The 18,244-nt window shown below is 44.2% G+C and overlaps 1 protein-coding gene across 3 annotated transcripts in view; it reads left to right on the top strand.

Moving 5' to 3' along the window:
- KIFAP3 (kinesin associated protein 3) overlaps positions 1-18,244 on the top strand; it is a 105,713-nt gene that overhangs the window by 60,366 nt on the left and 27,103 nt on the right. For 2 of the 3 annotated variants that reach the window (XM_056523671.1, XM_056523670.1), the window contains exons 12-16: positions 3,726-3,834; positions 6,515-6,627; positions 8,681-8,846; positions 9,933-10,058; positions 12,106-12,204. In XM_056523671.1, the coding sequence (XP_056379646.1) occupies positions 3,726-3,834; positions 6,515-6,627; positions 8,681-8,846; positions 9,933-10,058; positions 12,106-12,204 (613 nt within the window). Of the gene's footprint in view, positions 1-3,725; positions 3,835-6,514; positions 6,628-8,680; positions 8,847-9,932; positions 10,059-12,105; positions 12,233-14,140; positions 14,244-18,244 lie in introns of those variants that run through there. The other variant, XM_056523672.1, reaches the window with a different exon arrangement.

Raw genomic sequence — 18,244 nt, 5'->3', positions numbered from 1 at the left:
GCTGTTTGTAAATGCACAAGGGGTAGTCGGGGATCTCTTGTTCTGCGCAGTGAGCTGTAGTTTTTATTGTTACAATCTTGCAGTACATCTTGCCAGTTAAAGGGGTTATCCAGGAAAATACTTTTTTTTTTTATAGATCAACTGGCTCCAGAAAGTTAAACAGAATTGTAAATTACTTCTATTAAAAAATCTTAATCCTTTCAGTACCTATGAGCTGATGAAGTTGAGTTGTTCTTTTCTGTCTCTCTGCTCTCTGATGACACCTGTCTCGGGAACCGCCCAGTTTAGAAGCAAATCCCCCATAGCAAACCTCTTCTACTCTTTGCAGTTCCCTAGACAAGTAGAGATGTCAGCAGAGAGCACTGTTGCCAGACAGAAAACTCAACTTCAGCAGCTGATAACTATTGAAAGGATTAAGATTATTTTTTTATAGAAGTAATTTACAAATCTGTTTAACTTTCTGGAGCCAGTTGATATACAAAAAAAAAAAAAAAAGTTTTTTCCCTGGAATACCCCTTTAAATCTTGCTCACTAGTTCTCTTTACATCTAGATCGGTGTTTCCCAACCAGCGTGCCTCCAGCTGTTGCAAAACTACAACTCCCAGCATGCCCGGACAGCCGTTGGCTGTCCGGGCATGCCGGGAGTTGTAGTTTTGCAACAGCTGGAGGCAGGCGAGTTAGGAAACGCCGATCCAGATTGATGGCTTCCACAGTTTGACGTCGGCCAGAACCACCACAGTTCAGAGACGACTATTATTATTTTGGTAATAGTTAAAACATTAACACCCCAATGTTTTTCTTTCTTCTCCCGAAAACCTGCACGTGGCGTTTAACTACATGCAAATGCCAACCATATGCTCGCCCAGTTGTCCCGTTAAACCTCGGCGGTTCTCAAATGATGTCATGCGAACGTTCCGATCTCATTTTCTACTCGGCATGGTGAGCGATCGGCTTGGTCGTCCACATGTTGCACTCCGGCCTTCTGTTTTTAGTCAGGCTTTGATCTGGGGGGGGGGGGGGGGGGCGGGGGTCTCGCTCTCCGAAATCGTCCCTCCCAGCTGAACCCTTCTGCTCTCCGTACTCTTATTGTTTGGCAGGGAGCGCAGAACTTCAAGCCGGTCTGCGGACTAATTCCTTAGGCATGCAGAACCACAGGGTAATGACTTAAAGATGTTCAGGATAGGGGAGGGAAGAGGTGTGCGCGCAGAGAGAGCGATTTAGCGTTTGGCCTCTGGTCACTGGTAAATACGTGAAGTCAGGTGCCAGACAGTCTAGACACCGTGATTTTTTAGTGCGCCCCTTATGCTATCTGATACTCAATATGGGACTTGTCTGATTAAGCCCCTTCTTACATCTTCAGAACGCCTGCAGTCCCTTTTTAATGCCTTCCTGCTAAATTAGGAAAAGATGACAGCTGGCACCTTGAAAGCCGGACAAATTTAACGTTAATATTTCCTATTGGGTGTCAATTATGGCGGCTTTTGATGTGTCATGCGTCCCAATTATTGTAAACCGCTTATAATAAGCAACTTGTAGCCCACATTTGGTTGTTTTTTTTTTATTTTTATTATATTTTTTTTTATATTTTTTAATATTTTTTTTTTTTTTTTTTTTTTGTAGCTTGAAGAAAAAAAAAATACAACAATAAACATTCAAAATCAATGTCAAACTTTTTGTAATTAGTGTGAACGCGTCTCCATATTTGTTGACCTCCAGAAGAAAAAAAAAAAGTCTCCTAGGGCTGCCTATTGGCAGTAGCTTCCCTGTGGTCATAGTATCATCTAGATTATTATTTTTTTCACTGATTATAGACTGGTACTGAAACATGTGTTTTAAAAAAAAAAATCTGTTTTTATTACTTTCATTTTATTTATTTTTAATTTTTTTTAAAGGGGTACTTTTTTTTTTTTTTTTTTTAAATCAACTGGTGGCAGAAAGTTAAACAGATTTGTAAATGACTTCTATTAAGAAATCTTTACCCTTCCAGTACTTTTTAGCAGCTGTGAGCTCTAGAGGAAACTATTTTCTTTTTGAATTTCTTTGTTGTCTTGTCCACAGTGCTCTCTGCTGACACCTGATGTCCGTATCAGGAACTTTCCAGAGCAGGAGAAAATCCCCATTGCAAACCTATGCTGCTCTGGACAGTTCCTGACACGGACAGAGGTGTCAGCAGAGAGCACTGTGGACGAGACAAAAAAGAAATTCAAAAAGAAAAGAATTTCCTCTGTAGCATACAGCTGCTAAAAAGTACTGGAAGGATAAAGATTTTTTTAATAGAACTAATTTACAAATCTTTTTTTTCTGGCACCAGTTGAGTTAAATTTTTTTATTTTTTTTTTATCGGAGTACCCCTTTAAAGGAGTAGTGCAGTGAAAAATAGCTTATCCTCTATCCAAAGGATAAGGCATAAGTTATAGATCGTGGGGGGGGGGGGGGGTCTGCGATCTCCTGAACGGGGCCCCAGCAGTCTGCAGGAAGCAGCCGTCCTGACCTCCGCAGGAAGCCGCGGCCAACGCACCCCCTCCTTGCTGGGGACTGCACTCCCCCTTCCAGCAGACTGCCGAGGCCCCGTTCAGGAGGTTGGACCCCCCACAATCTATAACTTATCTACAGAACTTCTTTAATCGATTTTCTGATTGTAATTATTTTTATTTTGTTTTGTACATTGTTATGAAGGCAGCCACCTTGACTGAGCTGTTTTAGGCCATGTTCACATTGTCCGCCGGAAAATAGGGGCAGACATTCTGTGCGTTTACTTGATGCGGCAGTGCTAGGACCGCACGGAAATGTGCCATCTCCATAGACTGCAACACATTTCCGAGCAGAATTCGCAGACATATTAAACAGATTCAATGTTTCTGTGGATGCCGGAGTCGAGATTTCCCGCATCAACTGCATCTGCAGTAGAAATTCCACAGTGTGCATTGTGCAGCAGAATCCTATTGAAATCATTGAAATTTTCGGTGCAGAATATTCCTGTGGACTTGTGCTTGGCAATTCCACCATGTGAACATAGCCTTAAACAGCCTTTAGAGATATGCTTTACAGTAGGCTCCATGGACATAGATAGTAATAGATTAAATCTGTCCCATTGATATGAATAGAAAAGGTGTCTGGGCGTGCTCTGTGACCGTGGCAGAGAAGGTCAAGACTTGTGAACAAATATTGCAATAGACTGTAATCCTGTCTGTGATGATAAGGAGAACCCTTCTGGGAAGTGATCTGTTCAGAGCAGGAGGTCTCAGCTTAGTTTTAGGCCTAGTAGCCAGAATGTAAACTGCAAGATTTCAAGATTATTTGAAAATATAGATAGTAAAAGGAAAAAAAAAAAAAAAATTATGTTTAAAGGGGTACTCCGCTGCTCAGCTTTTGGAATAAACTGTTCTGAACGCTGGAGCCGGCGCCTGGAGATCGTGACGTAATAGCTCCGCCCCTCATGACGTCACGCCCCCCCAATGCAAGTCTTTGGGAGGCGGCATGACGGCTGTCACGCCCCCTCCCATAGACTTGCATTGAGGGGGCGGGGCATGACATCATGAGGGGGTGGCGCTATGACGTCACAAGCTCCCAGCTCCAGCATTCGGGACAGTTTGTTCCAAACGCTGAGCAGCGGAGTACCCCTTTAATTCCAAAAATATTATGAAGTGTGTATTGTTATATAATAACACAGTCAATGTTTTTTGCTAAGTGATAAGCACTCTTTTTTTTTTTTCTATCCTTTTTAGTTGATGAAGATGTTGTTTGAGTGCTCCGAGGAACGCATTGACCTTGAGTTGATTTCTTTCTGCATAAATTTAGCAGCAAATAAAAGAAACGCTCAGCTGATATGTGAAGGTAAGCGTTACATTTAGTTATCGGAGGGAAGCCCTTCACCCAGCTTCCCTGGAAAACACTTGCTTCTGCCAAGGGAGATCTTGCATTGAGATGAATAGCCAACCGTGTAATACTAGGAAGGCTTGAGTCCACAGAACCGGAGCCGCTCTTATCAGGCAGCTCTCCATTCTGGCTCATACATTGGCCCCCTTCTTTCATGTTGATAGGTCCTAATGGGGGCATAGTGACAGGGGTTATCTTCTAGGACAGTGTGCTCCCATATAGTTGTAGACCCCACACAGTTGTATGTCCCCATACTGCCCCCATATAGTTGTAAGCCCTCATTTGGTACTCCACTGCTTCTCCGGTCCGGGAACAAACTGCTATGGCACATACAAGTAGGTTTCCGGTCAGGAGGAGCAGCGGAGCACCGAAGCTGATACAAAGTAGCCCAGTGCCTGTGCTTCTTCTCTTCTGTCCTTCTTCTCTTCTGTCCTTCTTCTCTTCTGTCCTTCTTCTCTGCTCTTCAGGGTAGGGACATTAGCTAGTATCTTCATTTTGAAGCATTGACCAGTAGCTGTGTAGCTATAATGGATTTTTTTGTGTATCCCCGAATGCTGGAGCCGGCTCCGGGAGCTCGTGACATCCTAGCCCCGCCCCCTCATGAAGTCAAGCCCCACCCCTTAATGCAAGTCTATGGGAGGGGGCGTGACACTGTCACGCCCCCTCCCATAGACTTGCATTGAGGAGGCGGGTCATGATTTCATGAGGGGCGGGGCTATGATGTCACGAGCTGCCGGCTCTAGCGTTCGGGATGTCACGAGCTGCCGGCTCTAGCGTTCAAACGCTGAGCAGCGGAGTACTCCTTTAAGTACCCTTGAAGTACATATATGCCAGGTTAGGAATCGCTACTCTAGGAGAAACAGTAGCATGCTATACTGTTGAGGCCATAGAAAAGTATATAAACCTGGCCCAGTGTGAACAAAGCCTTAGTACTGTATCTTGTGATTCCTGCTTTGCTCATATGATCCATGAAACAATGAATTATGAAATAATCTGTAATCATTGCAAGATGTCTTTTGCCTTATTAAATGAATATGTTTGGCATTGTACCTCAACTTGACACTTAATATGGTTTATGAGTTTTGTGGGAAAGCGCTGTAAATATTTCAGAATGGAAGGCGAAAAGAAAACCAAGTTGGCGGCTCTTTAACACATCTCTCAGTGTATGGCGAAGAGTCTTTCCTCCGGAACCATGGAAACTATGTGTGGAGGACCATGGTGGTTTCCAAGGTTCTAGATACTGCTAGGGAGAACATAACTTTTTTCTGACCTAAAACAATGAATGAACAAGGGTTATCTTAATGAGAATTCTCCTTTTTAAAGAGGTATTCCTATCTCATAAAGTGACAGCATATTGCTGGCGTACGGCATCACATTATAATTGGTGGAGGTCCAACCTGTGGGGCCTCCGCTAATCCTGAAAATAATTTTGGAAGATAAATGTGTTTGGCCCTATTTACTTAAAACTATGAAAGCGTACCTGTCATATCACAGAAAAAATAAAGCTTCTATATGTTCCTCTTTAGGTCATGCTGATGCTTTTAAATGTCTTTTTTTATGTGTGTAGCTTTTGTATTTGGCTTATAAATCCCTCTGTTCTGCTGCTCATACATTCTGACATCCACTGCTCAGGAAGGGGTGTGTCCAAGGCAAGCACTGAGCCCGCCATCACTCGCCATGCATTCACTTCCTCCCTGAGTCTGCTGTGCTGGTCTCTTCATCCAATCACTGCAGGCTGCTCTGTAACCACTCCTTCCTGTTTTCATACTGCAGTCTGAAAGACAGGAGTGAGCACAGAGGAGTGCTAGTCCCGCCATCACTTACTGGACTATGGGTAGAAATGTAGAGAAGGTGTTCCCCTCAATAACGGCGCTGGTCCATGAATAGATGTATATGCATTTATTGTAACATAAAAAGCAATGCGTTTCAACCCCGGACAAGAGTCTTCATCAGGATGCCTGATGAAGACCCCTGTCCGGGGTTGAAACGCGTTGCTTTTTATGTTACAATAAATGCATATACATCTATTCATGGACCAGCGCCGTTATTGAGGGGAACACCTTCTCTACATTTCTACCCATGCTACATTTCTACATTTCTACCGGTGAGACTGACGTCACTCCGGGAAGTTCCTTGCAAAATTTCCAAGCTGAATTTTTCTAAGGTAATTTTGCCGCGTCAACATAGCATTAGACTTATCTCTATCCACACTTGGTCATTATCCCATAGGGATAACAGAAAACAACCAGTTTTAGCTCCTAACAGGCTATTAGAGACATTAAAGATTACCTGTAAAAAAAAAAACAACTTAGGGACATGTCAAAAGTTTTTATCGGGCCGGTCGGCATCTGAGTGTTGAGACCCTGACCGATCACAAGAACGAATGCTGGTTTCTGTGTCTATGGAAACAGTATGGCCGCATAGACTTGAATTGTAAGTCCGTCCTGGTCATGAGACTACTTCCTGCTCATTCTTTTAAACGGTCGGGGTCTCAGACTTTCTGTTTTCATGACCGGTCCACTTTAAATGATTCTGTCCTTTGTGTAGAATGTGGACTCAGTTTTCAATGGTATCACAGCTACCTATGTAAAATCTAGAATATATATATATTTTTTTCTTATTGTAAATAATTATTTAGGAAATGGGCTGAAGATGTTGATGAAGAAAGCTCTCAAATTTAAAGATCCATTGCTCATGAAGATGATCAGAAATATTTCTCAACATGATGGGCCAACCAAGAATCTCTTCATAGTAAGTGGTTTGTCTTTTCTATTATGTGTTATGTTGTTGCATGACAAAGTGTGGAAGTGTGGACCTGTGTTGTGAACTTTCTAATACAAGTCTCCCAACGAGTCTGTCCTTAATTGTTGCAAAATTACAATTCCCAGCATGCTCGGACAGCCTTTGGCTGTCCGGACATGCAGGGAGTTGTAATTTTGCTACCCGGGAGGCACCGTGGTTGGGAAACACTGCTCTGAGACATAGGAGCAGAGAAAATGAGATTCAAGCTGCAATTAAGGAATCACACCAGTGGCACCAAACAGACCCCATTTGCTTATAATAGGTTCAATTGTAGCGTATCCTATTTCACGGTAAGAATAATACTGCATACTGCGTTGTTCTTCCTTTCAAATGTGATGATATCTGCAAAAGAGGCTTTAAAGGGGTACTCCGGTGAAAAATATTTTTTTTAAATGAACTGATGCCAGAAAGTTAAACAGATTTGTAAATTACTACTATTAAAAAATCTTTACCCTTCCAGTACTTATTAGCAGCTGTATGCTACAGAGGAAATTCTTTTTTATTTATTTTGTCTTGTCCACAGTGCTCTCTGCTGACACCTGATGCCCGTATCAGGAACTGTCCAGAGCACAGACAGAGGTGTTAGCAGAGAGCACTGTGGACAAGACAAAAAAGAATAGAATTTTCTTTTTTAGCATACAGCTGCTAATAAGTACTGAAAGGATTAAGATTTTTCTGTAATTTCATCATCATGTACCATTTTATGGTATTAGTCTAGAGGCATTTGGTACCCCCCTTTTTATCCTTAATTTACAAATCTGTTTAACTTTCTGGCACCACTTCATTTAAAAAAAAAAAAAAAAAAAATTCCACCGGAGTACCCCATTAAATATAACCTCCAGTGCAGACATGACCACATCCTTATCAGACATGGCACAGAAGCCTTAAACAGTACCTGTCAGATCCCACACAAAAAAAGAATATTGTACATAATCCTGACTATGTTTATTTTTATGCCTCTATCACCTATATTTATTATAAAGATACCTCTTTTCACAGTGTTAAAAATCCTTTATGGGGTGGGAGGTGATTGGTGTGTGGTGGGAGAGGTATGCCCCTCCTTTTGGTGATGGAAGGTGATTGATGTGCCTGCTCATGCAGCCTTGTCCACGACTCATGGACAAGCCTGATGCTGCTGCAGGATTGGTTAGTGTCCCAGTAGCTATTGGGACCCTAGTGGCGGTATTTTCAGGAGCCGTTTTCTTAATTAACTATTTAAACATTTTTGAACAACCATATTTTGAAAGGTCTCTAATTTTCATCAGTAACAACCTATAAAAAGATTTTGGATCTGACAGTGCCCATTTAATGGGGCCGGGACTATTGGTATGGTCCTGCAAACAACCTTACTAGGTGAAGTATGCTCCCAGCAATGAAAATAATGTCGAGGTACCTGTAGAAGATTCATAAAGTACATGAGGAGGTGCCTAAAATGTTAACTTTTATTTCTTAACTCATAAAATTCCATCCAAAATAACAGTGTGAACCCACTACCATTTAAAAAAAAAAGGGGAGGAATATGGTAATTCTTGGACTAATGTATGTTCAACTTATATTATAAACATTGCATATACAGATATTCAGTGCAACACTGTTTCTCTGTGCTGTCTAATCGCACCACTTCCGACGAGTTTCTATCACAATTTGTGATGTCCTCAGGGGAGTATAGAATAGATCGTAGTACTCTGTCTCTAATGTTGGCTCAAGTCAGATAAACCACTGAAAGAGTCCTTGATGCCTAGAACCCATTTAGATATATTCCACACAGAAGCCTATCTTCTATGAGAAAAAAGGATTGAGTTTTTGAAATGATCATGCCCGCTTCTTCTTTGCCTAAAGTCTGCTTTTGAGCATTATTTTTCTGCCCCTATCTATTGTTTTGTGATCACTCTGTAATTCATGGGTTGTGCAAGGCTGTGAGGTGTGAACAAAGCCTTAGTGTGAAGTTTTTTTTTGTTTTTCTATTCCATTTTGAAATTAAAGTTTTGCATTGATGTAACAGGACTATGTTGGGGACCTGGCAGCTCAGATTTCGAATGATGAAGAAGAAGAGTTTGTGATCGAATGCCTCGGAACGCTCGCCAACCTCACCATCAGTGATTTAGACTGGGAACTGGTTCTCAAAGAATATAAGCTCGTCCCGTACCTCAAGGATAAACTGAAGCCAGGTAAATATGTCCTTAAATTGAAATAGTCCACTTTCTGTTACGTGTAGATTGGTTGGTACGATCTGTTTTCCTATTGCCTGCTGCATTATAACTGTACAGTGAAACCTCTTCAGAAGACAACCCCCTTATCCAGGCCAGATTTTGTGACAGATTTTCAGGCCACCCCAATAGAAGACTACTTTTTGTAAAGGAATGTGACACCAGGTTTTTACCTTGTATAACTGATGACGATACATTATATGGGGTAAAATAAGGTTTCTTACCAGTTCTCGATATCGTCCTGCCTGTTCTCTGCGGTGCAAAATAGTCATTTTAAAATGGTCCCGCGTTGTATGTTAAAGGGGTATTCCACTGGCCAGCATTCGGAACATTTAGTTCCAAACACTGTGTGTGCTGTGGGGGTCGGCCGTGCCCCTTTGTGCTGTCAGGCCACGCCCCCTCAATGCAAGTCTATGGGAGGGGGCGTGACGTACGTCACGCTCCCTCCCATAGACTTGCATTGAGGGGGCGTGTCCTGACATCACCAGGGGGCGTGGCCAACCGCCGCAGCACGCGCACACAGCGTTGGGAACTAAATGTCCAGAATGCTGGCCAGTGGAATACCCCTTTAATGCCCTGTAAGGAGTCATTGGTGCATGCGGCGTCCTGAGGTAGTTACCGGGCTTCAATCATACCTACTCATGTGCGAGTGCAGCAGACGTCACCGCTCCGCACACTGAAGTCGAGCTATCCCTGGACATGAAAGCTGCTTCTGGGCTGGCAAGACCTTAGTGAGCAACGCGATGATGTCAGGCCATGCCTGGGCTGTCAATCACACATCGCGAATATATGTGTGATTAGAGCCCGGAGCTGCGACAACTTTAGGATGCTGCACGCCCTGATGACTACTTACAGGGCATCAGCATATGGCACAGGACGATCATGGCCTATTTCTGAGAAGACCACTCTGATAGCAGAACACTTTTTTTTTTTTTTTCTATGCACTTTTGGGTGGTCTGCTCAGAGGGGTTTCACTGTAATTGATGCACCAGTACACATTATTGCCGGTCATTTTTGTTTCAAATGTTTTCATATCTTTTGTCTTAGGGTCCGCTGAAGATGATCTTGTCTTGGAAGTGGTTATCATGATTGGAACAGTGTCCATGGATGACTCCTGTGCTGCCTTGTTGGCAAAGTCTGGAATTATTCCAGCACTTATTGAACTGCTGAATGGTAAATGTCCTTACGTGAATGTAGTGGATGCCTGCCACGAACAGCCAAGTAGTGTAGTGGATGCCTGCCATGAACAGCCAAGTAGTGTAGTGGATGCCTGCCATGAACAGCCAAGTAGTGTAGTGGATGCCTGCCATGAACAGCCAAGTAGTGTAGTGGATGCCTGCCATGAACAGCCAAGTAGTGTAGCGGATGCCTGCTATGAACAGCCAAGTAGTGTAGCGGATGCCTGCCATGAACAGCCAAGTAGTGTAGTGGATGCCTGCCATGAACAGCCAAGTAGTGTAGTGGATGCCAGCCATGAACAGCCAAGTAATGTAGTGGATGCCTGCCATGAACAGCCAAGTAGTGTAGTGGATGCCTGCCATGAACAGCCAAGTAGTGTAGTGGATGCCTGCCATGAACAGCCAAGTAATGTAGTGGATGCCTGCCATGAACAGCCAAGTAGTGTAGTGGATGCATGCCATGAACAACCAAGTAGTGTAGTGGATGCCTGCCATGAACAGCCAAGTAGTGTAGTGGATGCTTGCCATGAACAGCCAAGTAGTGTAGTGGATGCCTGCCATGAACAGCCAAGTAGTGTAGTGGATGCATGCCATGAACAACCAAGTAGTGTAGTGGATGCCTGCCATGAACAGCCAAGTAGTGTAGTGGATGCTTGCCATGAACAACCAAGTAGTGTAGTGGATGCCTGCCATGAACAGCCAAGTAGTGTAGTGGATGCCTGCCATGAACAACCAAGTAGTGTAGTGGATGCTTGCCATGAACAACCAAGTAGTGTAGTGGATGCCTGCCATGAACAGCCAAGTAGTGTAGTGGATGCTTGCCATGAACAACCAAGTAGTGTAGTGGATGCCTGCCATGAACAGCCAAGTAGTGTAGTGGATGCATGCCATGAACAACCAAGTAGTGTAGTGGATGCCTGCCATGAACAGCCAAGTAGTGTAGTGGATGCATGCCATGAACAGCCAAGTAGTGTAGTGGATGCCAGCCGTGAACAGCCAAATAGTGTAGTGGATGCCAGCCATGAACAACCAAGTAGTGTAGTGGATGCTTGCCATGAACAGCCAAGTAGCGTAGTGGATGCATGCCATGAACAACCAAGTAGTGTAGTGGATGCCTGCCATGAACAACCAAGTAGTGTAGTGGATGCCTGCCATGAACAACCAAGTAGTGTAGTGGATGCATGCCATGAACAGCCAAGTAGTGTAGTGGATGCCTGCCATGAACAGCCAAGTAATGTAGTGGATGCCTGCCATGAACAGCCAAGTAGTGTAGTGGATGCTTGCCATGAACAGCCAAGTAGTGTAGTGGATGCCTGCCATGAAAAGCCAAGTAGTGTAGTGGATGCATGCCATGAACAACCAAGTAGTGTAGTGGATGCCTGCCATGAACAGCCAAGTAGTGTAGTGGATGCTTGCCATGAACAACCAAGTAGTGTAGTGGATGCCTGCCATGAACAGCCAAGTAGTGTAGTGGATGCATGCCATGAACAACCAAGTAGTGTAGTGGATGCCTGCCATGAACAGCCAAGTAGTGTAGTGGATGCTTGCCATGAACAACCAAGTAGTGTAGTGGATGCCTGCCATGAACAGCCAAGTAGTGTAGTGGATGCATGCCATGAACAACCAAGTAGTGTAGTGGATGCCTGCCATGAACAGCCAAGTAGTGTAGTGGATGCATGCCATGAACAGCCAAGTAGTGTAGTGGATGCCAGCCGTGAACAGCCAAATAGTGTAGTGGATGCCAGCCATGAACAACCAAGTAGTGTAGTGGATGCTTGCCATGAACAGCCAAGTAGTGTAGTGGATGCATGCCATGAACAACCAAGTAGTGTAGTGGATGCCTGCCATGAACAACCAAGTAGTGTAGTGGATGCCTGCCATGAACAACCAAGTAGTGTAGTGGATGCATGCCATGAACAGCCAAGTAGTGTAGTGGATGCTTGGCATGAACAACCAAGTAGTCTCGGCACTATGATGGTTTGATGGCCTAGCTAAGTTCCTGATGGGAACTCTTGAATTACAACTTTTATATATTTTTTTAGCTCAGCAAGAAGATGACGAGTTTGTTTGCCAAATTGTCTACGTCTTCTACCAAATGGTTTTCCATCAAGCAACCAGGGACGTCATCATAAAGGAGACACGTATCCTTTTGTCCAAGGCATATTCCTGGTATATAGGCTATAAATACACTATAACAGAACAACAAACATTATGGCTCACCTACCGTATTTTTCGCCGTATAAGACACATTTTTTCTTCCCCAAAACTGGGGGGGGGGAAAGTTTGTGCGTGTTATACGGCAAATGCACATTAAAACCCTGTCCTATCGCGGCGGTCCCTGCGGCCATCAACGGCCGGGACCCGCGGTTAATACAGGACATCACCGATCGCGGTGATGCCCTGTATTAACCCTTCAGACGCGGCGATCAAAGCTGACCGCCGCGTCTGAAGCGAAAGTGACACTAACCCGGCTGCTCAGTGGGGCTATTCAAGACCGCCGCGGTGAAATCGCGGCGTCCCGAACAGCTTACAGGACACCGGGAGGGACCTTACCTGCCTCCTCGGTGTCCGATTGGCGAATGACTGCTCCCAGCCGGGATCCCCTGCATGGCCGGCGCTCTCCTTTGTCGTCATTACGTCGGCGCGCACGCCGTCCCGTCATCCAATAGGAGCGGCGTGCATAGCGACGTGATGGCGGCGATGGAGAGCGAGGATACCGGGCAGCAGAGATGTTCCGGAGCGACGGGGACACCCTGGGGACGCGACGACAGCGATGGAGGGCGACATCCAGGGCAGCGGTGACGAGTGGTGACGGGTCCGGAGCGGCGGGGACACGTGAGTATTACCTCCTATACCAGTGGTCTTCAACCTGCGGACCTCCAGATGTTGCAAAACTACAACTCCCAGCATGCCCGGACAGCCAACGGCTGTCTGGGCATGCTGGGAGTTGTAGTTTTGCAACATCTGGACATCTGCAGGTTGAAGATCACTGTCCTATACTTTACATTGTATTTGGTTCTGAATCTTTTTTTTCTAGATTTTCCTCCTTTAAAATTGGGTGCGTCTTATTTACCGGAGCGTCTTATATGGCGAAAAATACGGTATATCTTCTTTAAAACATAAGCATGTACTTTTTTTTGTATGTTTACCAATAAGAATCCAAGGCACCGGAGTCCATGTCCGTTTTACTCTTGTATTACATAAGCATTGAATGGCTGAGACGTCAACTGTCGTATGCTTATGCACCAAGATGGTGTCTTGGCTTCTTTATGATTTGGCTTTTCTTGGGGTAGGAATGTTTCTGAGGGCCCGGCTTGTTTTGCATTTTATTACTTGTGTGAAGGCTTTCTGGGATCTTGCGCTCCCTCTCTCTCTCTCTCTCTCTCTCTCTCCAAAATAGCAGCCGCAATGCAGTGCATAGGGCTCTTATCAGCCTCTTAAAGGGGTGCTCTGCTGGAAAATTTATTTTATTTATTTATTTTCAAATCAACTGGTGACAGAAAGTTAAAAAGATTTGTAAATTACTTCTATAAAAAAATCTTAATCCTTCAAGTACTTATTAGCTGCTGTATGCTCCACAGGAAGTTCTTTTCTTTTTGAATTTCATTTCTTTCTGACCACAGTGCTCTCTGCTGACACCTCTGTCCATTTTAGGAACTGTCCAGAGTAGGAGCAAATCCCCATAGCAAACCTCTCCTGGACAGTTCCTGACATGGACAGAGGTGTCAGCAGAGAGCACTGTGGTCAGACAAACGAGAGTCAAAAAGAAAAGAACTTCCTTTGGAGCATACAGCAGCTAAAAAGTACTTGAAGGATTAAGATGTTTTAATAGAAGTAATTTACATATCTGTTTAACTTTCTGGCATAAGTGGATTAAAAAAAAAATTATGTTTACCAGTGGTGTACCCTTTAAACCCACCCCTATGCTGTGCCCTAATTGGTCTGGCAGCTGTATGTCACATATTGCAGGCAGTGAATGGATAACCTGGGGTCATGTGATCTTGCTGCTAGCTGCAAGGTATGCTGGGCTACCCTGTCATTATTTTTGTAATCCCCGTACTTCCTCATTTTATTCAGGTACCAACACACCATGTGCTTCTCATTATATCTGCTATTATTACCGCCATTGCCCGGCTTGTGCGAGACGGACCTGGCAATGTTCTGAAGTTCTGTGAGACCTGGTTCAATGGGCTCGGCTCACTCATCTGTAGTGGTAATTTAGGGGCTTTTTGATAGGGGTTCCCTATAAACTGACTTTAGCAGAACTGATCATACTGCAAACATTCAACACAATCCTTGCTCAGACCTTTTTAATAAATCGGACATCTTTGCTAGTCTACCTGATCTGACGCGCCATGACAGACGGTCTACTGTAAGTTAGTCATAGTACCGCTTTTTTGCTTGAGACTAAATAGTTATTTTTTAACCTGCTTTTTGTCATCTCTCCGCTAAGAATTCCAATCCAAGCAATAAAATTATTGCATAAATGAGCACCAAGGAGAGATTATATTACATGACATTTTGGGAAATAGTTAGTCATGGCTGCTCTGTAGATGTTTCTGAATCAGGTTGTTTGTCTCTCCGTAGAGCAGGGGAACAAAGACCGCCTGTACTACTGCCTTTTGTCCGCAGAACTTCTACTTATGTTTGTCAGTTGCAGATTTTCCACTAAGCCAAACATTCTGTAAATTACAGCCGAGGCGCTATGCTAATTCATGTTTAAAAATTTTCCTGTCTGGTCGATATCATAACTTCATGACTCTGGGACAGACTTTTTTTTTTTTTTTTTGGCTGTGAATGAGTTAAAATAACTTTGCCATGTTTCCACACAATTATGTGTGTATTGACTTTATTTTATATATATATATATATATATATATAAAACTAAAGGAAAAAATATATATTTTTCATCCCTCCAATCTATTTTCAGAGAAAGATGGATGAAATGTATTTATTGATTTTTTTACCATTTTGTGTCTACAACAGACCACAGGAAAGCCTAGCTCTGTAGCCAAAGCCTCTTCTATCTTTCCCCGACGTCTTGCCAAATTCTCTACCAAATTTATGTTGGAAAGAAGTAATAGCGGGGTCAGACTACGGTTGTCTGTTACCATGGAGATGCATAGATCTGCAGAGCAGTTATAGATTTAAGACGGTTGGAAAAAAAAAAATAATAATAATCACAGCCACATAGTGTAGAACACTGTTTCCCAACCAGGGTGCCTCCAGCTGTTGCATGCCCGGACAGCCAAAGGCTGGAAAACTCTGGCATAGAAGATAGTTCTCTTTATGATTCCGTCATGATTGGTCCACAGAATTTAAAAAAAGATCTCCGGCGAAAATTAACTTATCTCCTATACACAGGGTAGAGGATATGTAGCTGATCACGGGAGGTCTGATCGTTTCGATGCCCCCTCTCCCATTTTCCAGGATATTTCTCATTTTTCTGCAAATCTGCACATTTCCTCCAATAATCACCTACCGTATATACTCGAGTATAAGCCGACCCGAGTATAAGCCGAGACCCCTAATTTCAACCCAAAATCCCAGGAAAAGTTATTGACTCGAGTATAAGCCTAGGGTGGGAAATACATCATCCCCCCCTGTCATCATCCAGACCCGTCATTAACATCCTCATCATCATCCCCTTTTCATCATCCCACACATCCCCCCTTCATCATCCCCTTATCATCCCACACATCCCCCCTTCATCATTCCCTTGTCATCATCCCACACATCCCCCCTTCATCATCCCCTTGTCATCATCCCACACATCCGCCCTTCATCATCCCCTTGTCATCATCCCACACATCCCCCCTTCATCATCCCCTTGTCATCATCCCACACATCCCCCTTCATCATCCCCTTGTCATCATCCCACACATCCCCCCTTCATCATCCCACCCCCCCCTTCATCATCCTCTTGTCATCATCCCACACCCCCCCCCTTCATCATCCTCTTCTCATCATTCGCCCTCAGTGGTCTTCAACCTGCGGACCTCCAGAGGTTTCAAAACTACAACTCCCAGCAAGCCCGGGCAGCCATCGGCTGTCCGGGCTTGCTGGGAGTTGTAGTTTTGAAACCTCCGGAGGTCCGCAGGTTGAAAACCACTGCGGCCTTCGACATCATCCAGCCCCCTCTCACCCCCTTTAGTTCTGAGTACTCACCTCCGCTCGGCGCTGGTCCGGTCCTGCAGGGCTGTCCGGAGAGGAGGTGGTCCGGTGGCATAGTGGTTCCGGGCTGCTATCTTCACCGGGGGCGCCTCTTCTCCGCGCTTCCGGCCCGGAATAGAGGCGTTGCCTTGACAATGACGCAGAAGTACGTTGGCAATGAACGCACCTCTGCGTCGTTGTCAAGGCAACGTGACTATTCTGAGGCCGGGCCCGAAACGCTTAGAAGAGGCCTCCCCGGTGAAGATAGCAGCCCGGACCACCTCCTCACCGGACCACCTCCTTACCGGACAGCCCTGCAGGACCGGACCAGCGCCGAGCGGAGGTGAGTACTCAGAACTAAAGGGGGGTGAGAGGGGGCTGGATGATGTCGAAGGCCGCAGTGGTCTTCAACCTGCGGACCTCCGGAGGTTTCAAAACTACAACTCCCAGCAAGCCCGGACAGCCGATGGCTGCCCGGGCTTGCTGGGAGTTGTAGTTTTGAAACCTCTGGAGGTCCGCAGGTTGAAGACCACTGCGGGTGGGGGAGTTCACTCGAGTATAAGCCGAGGGGGGTGTTTTCAGCACGAAAAATCGTGCTGAAAAACTCGGCTTATACTCGAGTATATACGGTAGATGGGGAATATGACTCTGTAGCAGCTAATGGGTGTGAATCAGAGGCTCAGGGGTGTGAATCTGAGTAACAGGAGATGTAAATTCCACCCATTTCTGAAAATAAGTTACTACCCACTGGGCTATTACATCAGTACAATAATGCCAATATAACCTTTATGTAGTTTTCTTTTGTGTCTCACTTTTCTTTTGTTTTTCTGACTATCTATATATAAAGACAGCATCACTTCCAATCGGCTGAAGATATTTCGATAAAACTTGGTACATGTTACTTATATGTCAACTACAAACATAGGATAGATAAATTAACCTCTGTTTGCAAGGGTCTGGGTTTTTTGTTTAAAGTCCCATGCAAGTCTATGGGAAATGTATGTTCCAGCATAACTTCCAAATGGCTGGAGATATTTTGATGAAACTTAATTCACATGTTACTTTTATGTAAAAATAAATAAATATATATATATATATATATATATATATATATATATATATATATATATAGTTAAATTAACCCTAACCTACTCCCTTACATGAAGGATGGTGTTTTTGTCTTAAGTCCCATGCAAGTATATAGGACTTCCAGTACCTTACTGCACAAGTTCCGCTCTGCATCTCCTGGTGAGTCCAGCCACATCCCTCCTGCATGCCACACCCCATCTCACAAAGCCACACCTACCATTTAAGCCACACCCTTTTTAGCTGCCCTTTTTTATGCATTGGTCTGGCTTGCAAGTCACGCCCACTTCCACAAAAACACGCCTCCTTCTATTTTCGACCTACAATCTCTTCATCACAACTCAGCCCCACCTGAGGAGGGGATTTGAGGATGAGATAGGAGAACGGGATATGAGGTCTGGATATATGGTTAGGATATGAGGACAAGTATTTCTTTCTATGTTGCTTTTCCTCCCCCACAAGGAATAGGTAGGAAAAACCGGGCAACGCTGGGTACTCAGCTTTTTAACAATATAAAGGGTTTGATAATGGAAAAATTATATTTTTTTACACTTATATGTACAGGTATGTGGTCATTTTAATTTGCCATTGCAACCAATTGACACCCTTCAATAATGTTCGGGGGGGGGGGGAGTGGCAGTGGGTTGACAGTGTGAGGTCCCTTCCTTTGTCTGTCCACCTAGATGTCATAGTCGCTAAAGAGGTTAAACACTATGATGTTAAACACTACACTAACACTACATGTGAACCCAACCTAAAGAAGTATTTCTATCTTAGCAATCATAGTTAAAACAGTTAAACCTATTGGAGAAATGTAATAAAAATGTCATTAAAAAGTGGTCTTCTCAATGTAAATGGACAATCTGCATAATGTATGTTGGACTGAAAATCAGTTACACAAAACCTGGTCTGGATAAAGAGGTGGTCTTCTAAAAGAGGTGT

This window comes from Hyla sarda, chromosome 6, assembly GCF_029499605.1.
Source record: "Hyla sarda isolate aHylSar1 chromosome 6, aHylSar1.hap1, whole genome shotgun sequence".
NCBI lineage: Eukaryota > Metazoa > Chordata > Amphibia > Anura > Hylidae > Hyla > Hyla sarda.
The sequence above is the reverse complement of the archived record's forward strand: the minus strand, read 5'-3'. Positions and strand labels throughout refer to the sequence as shown.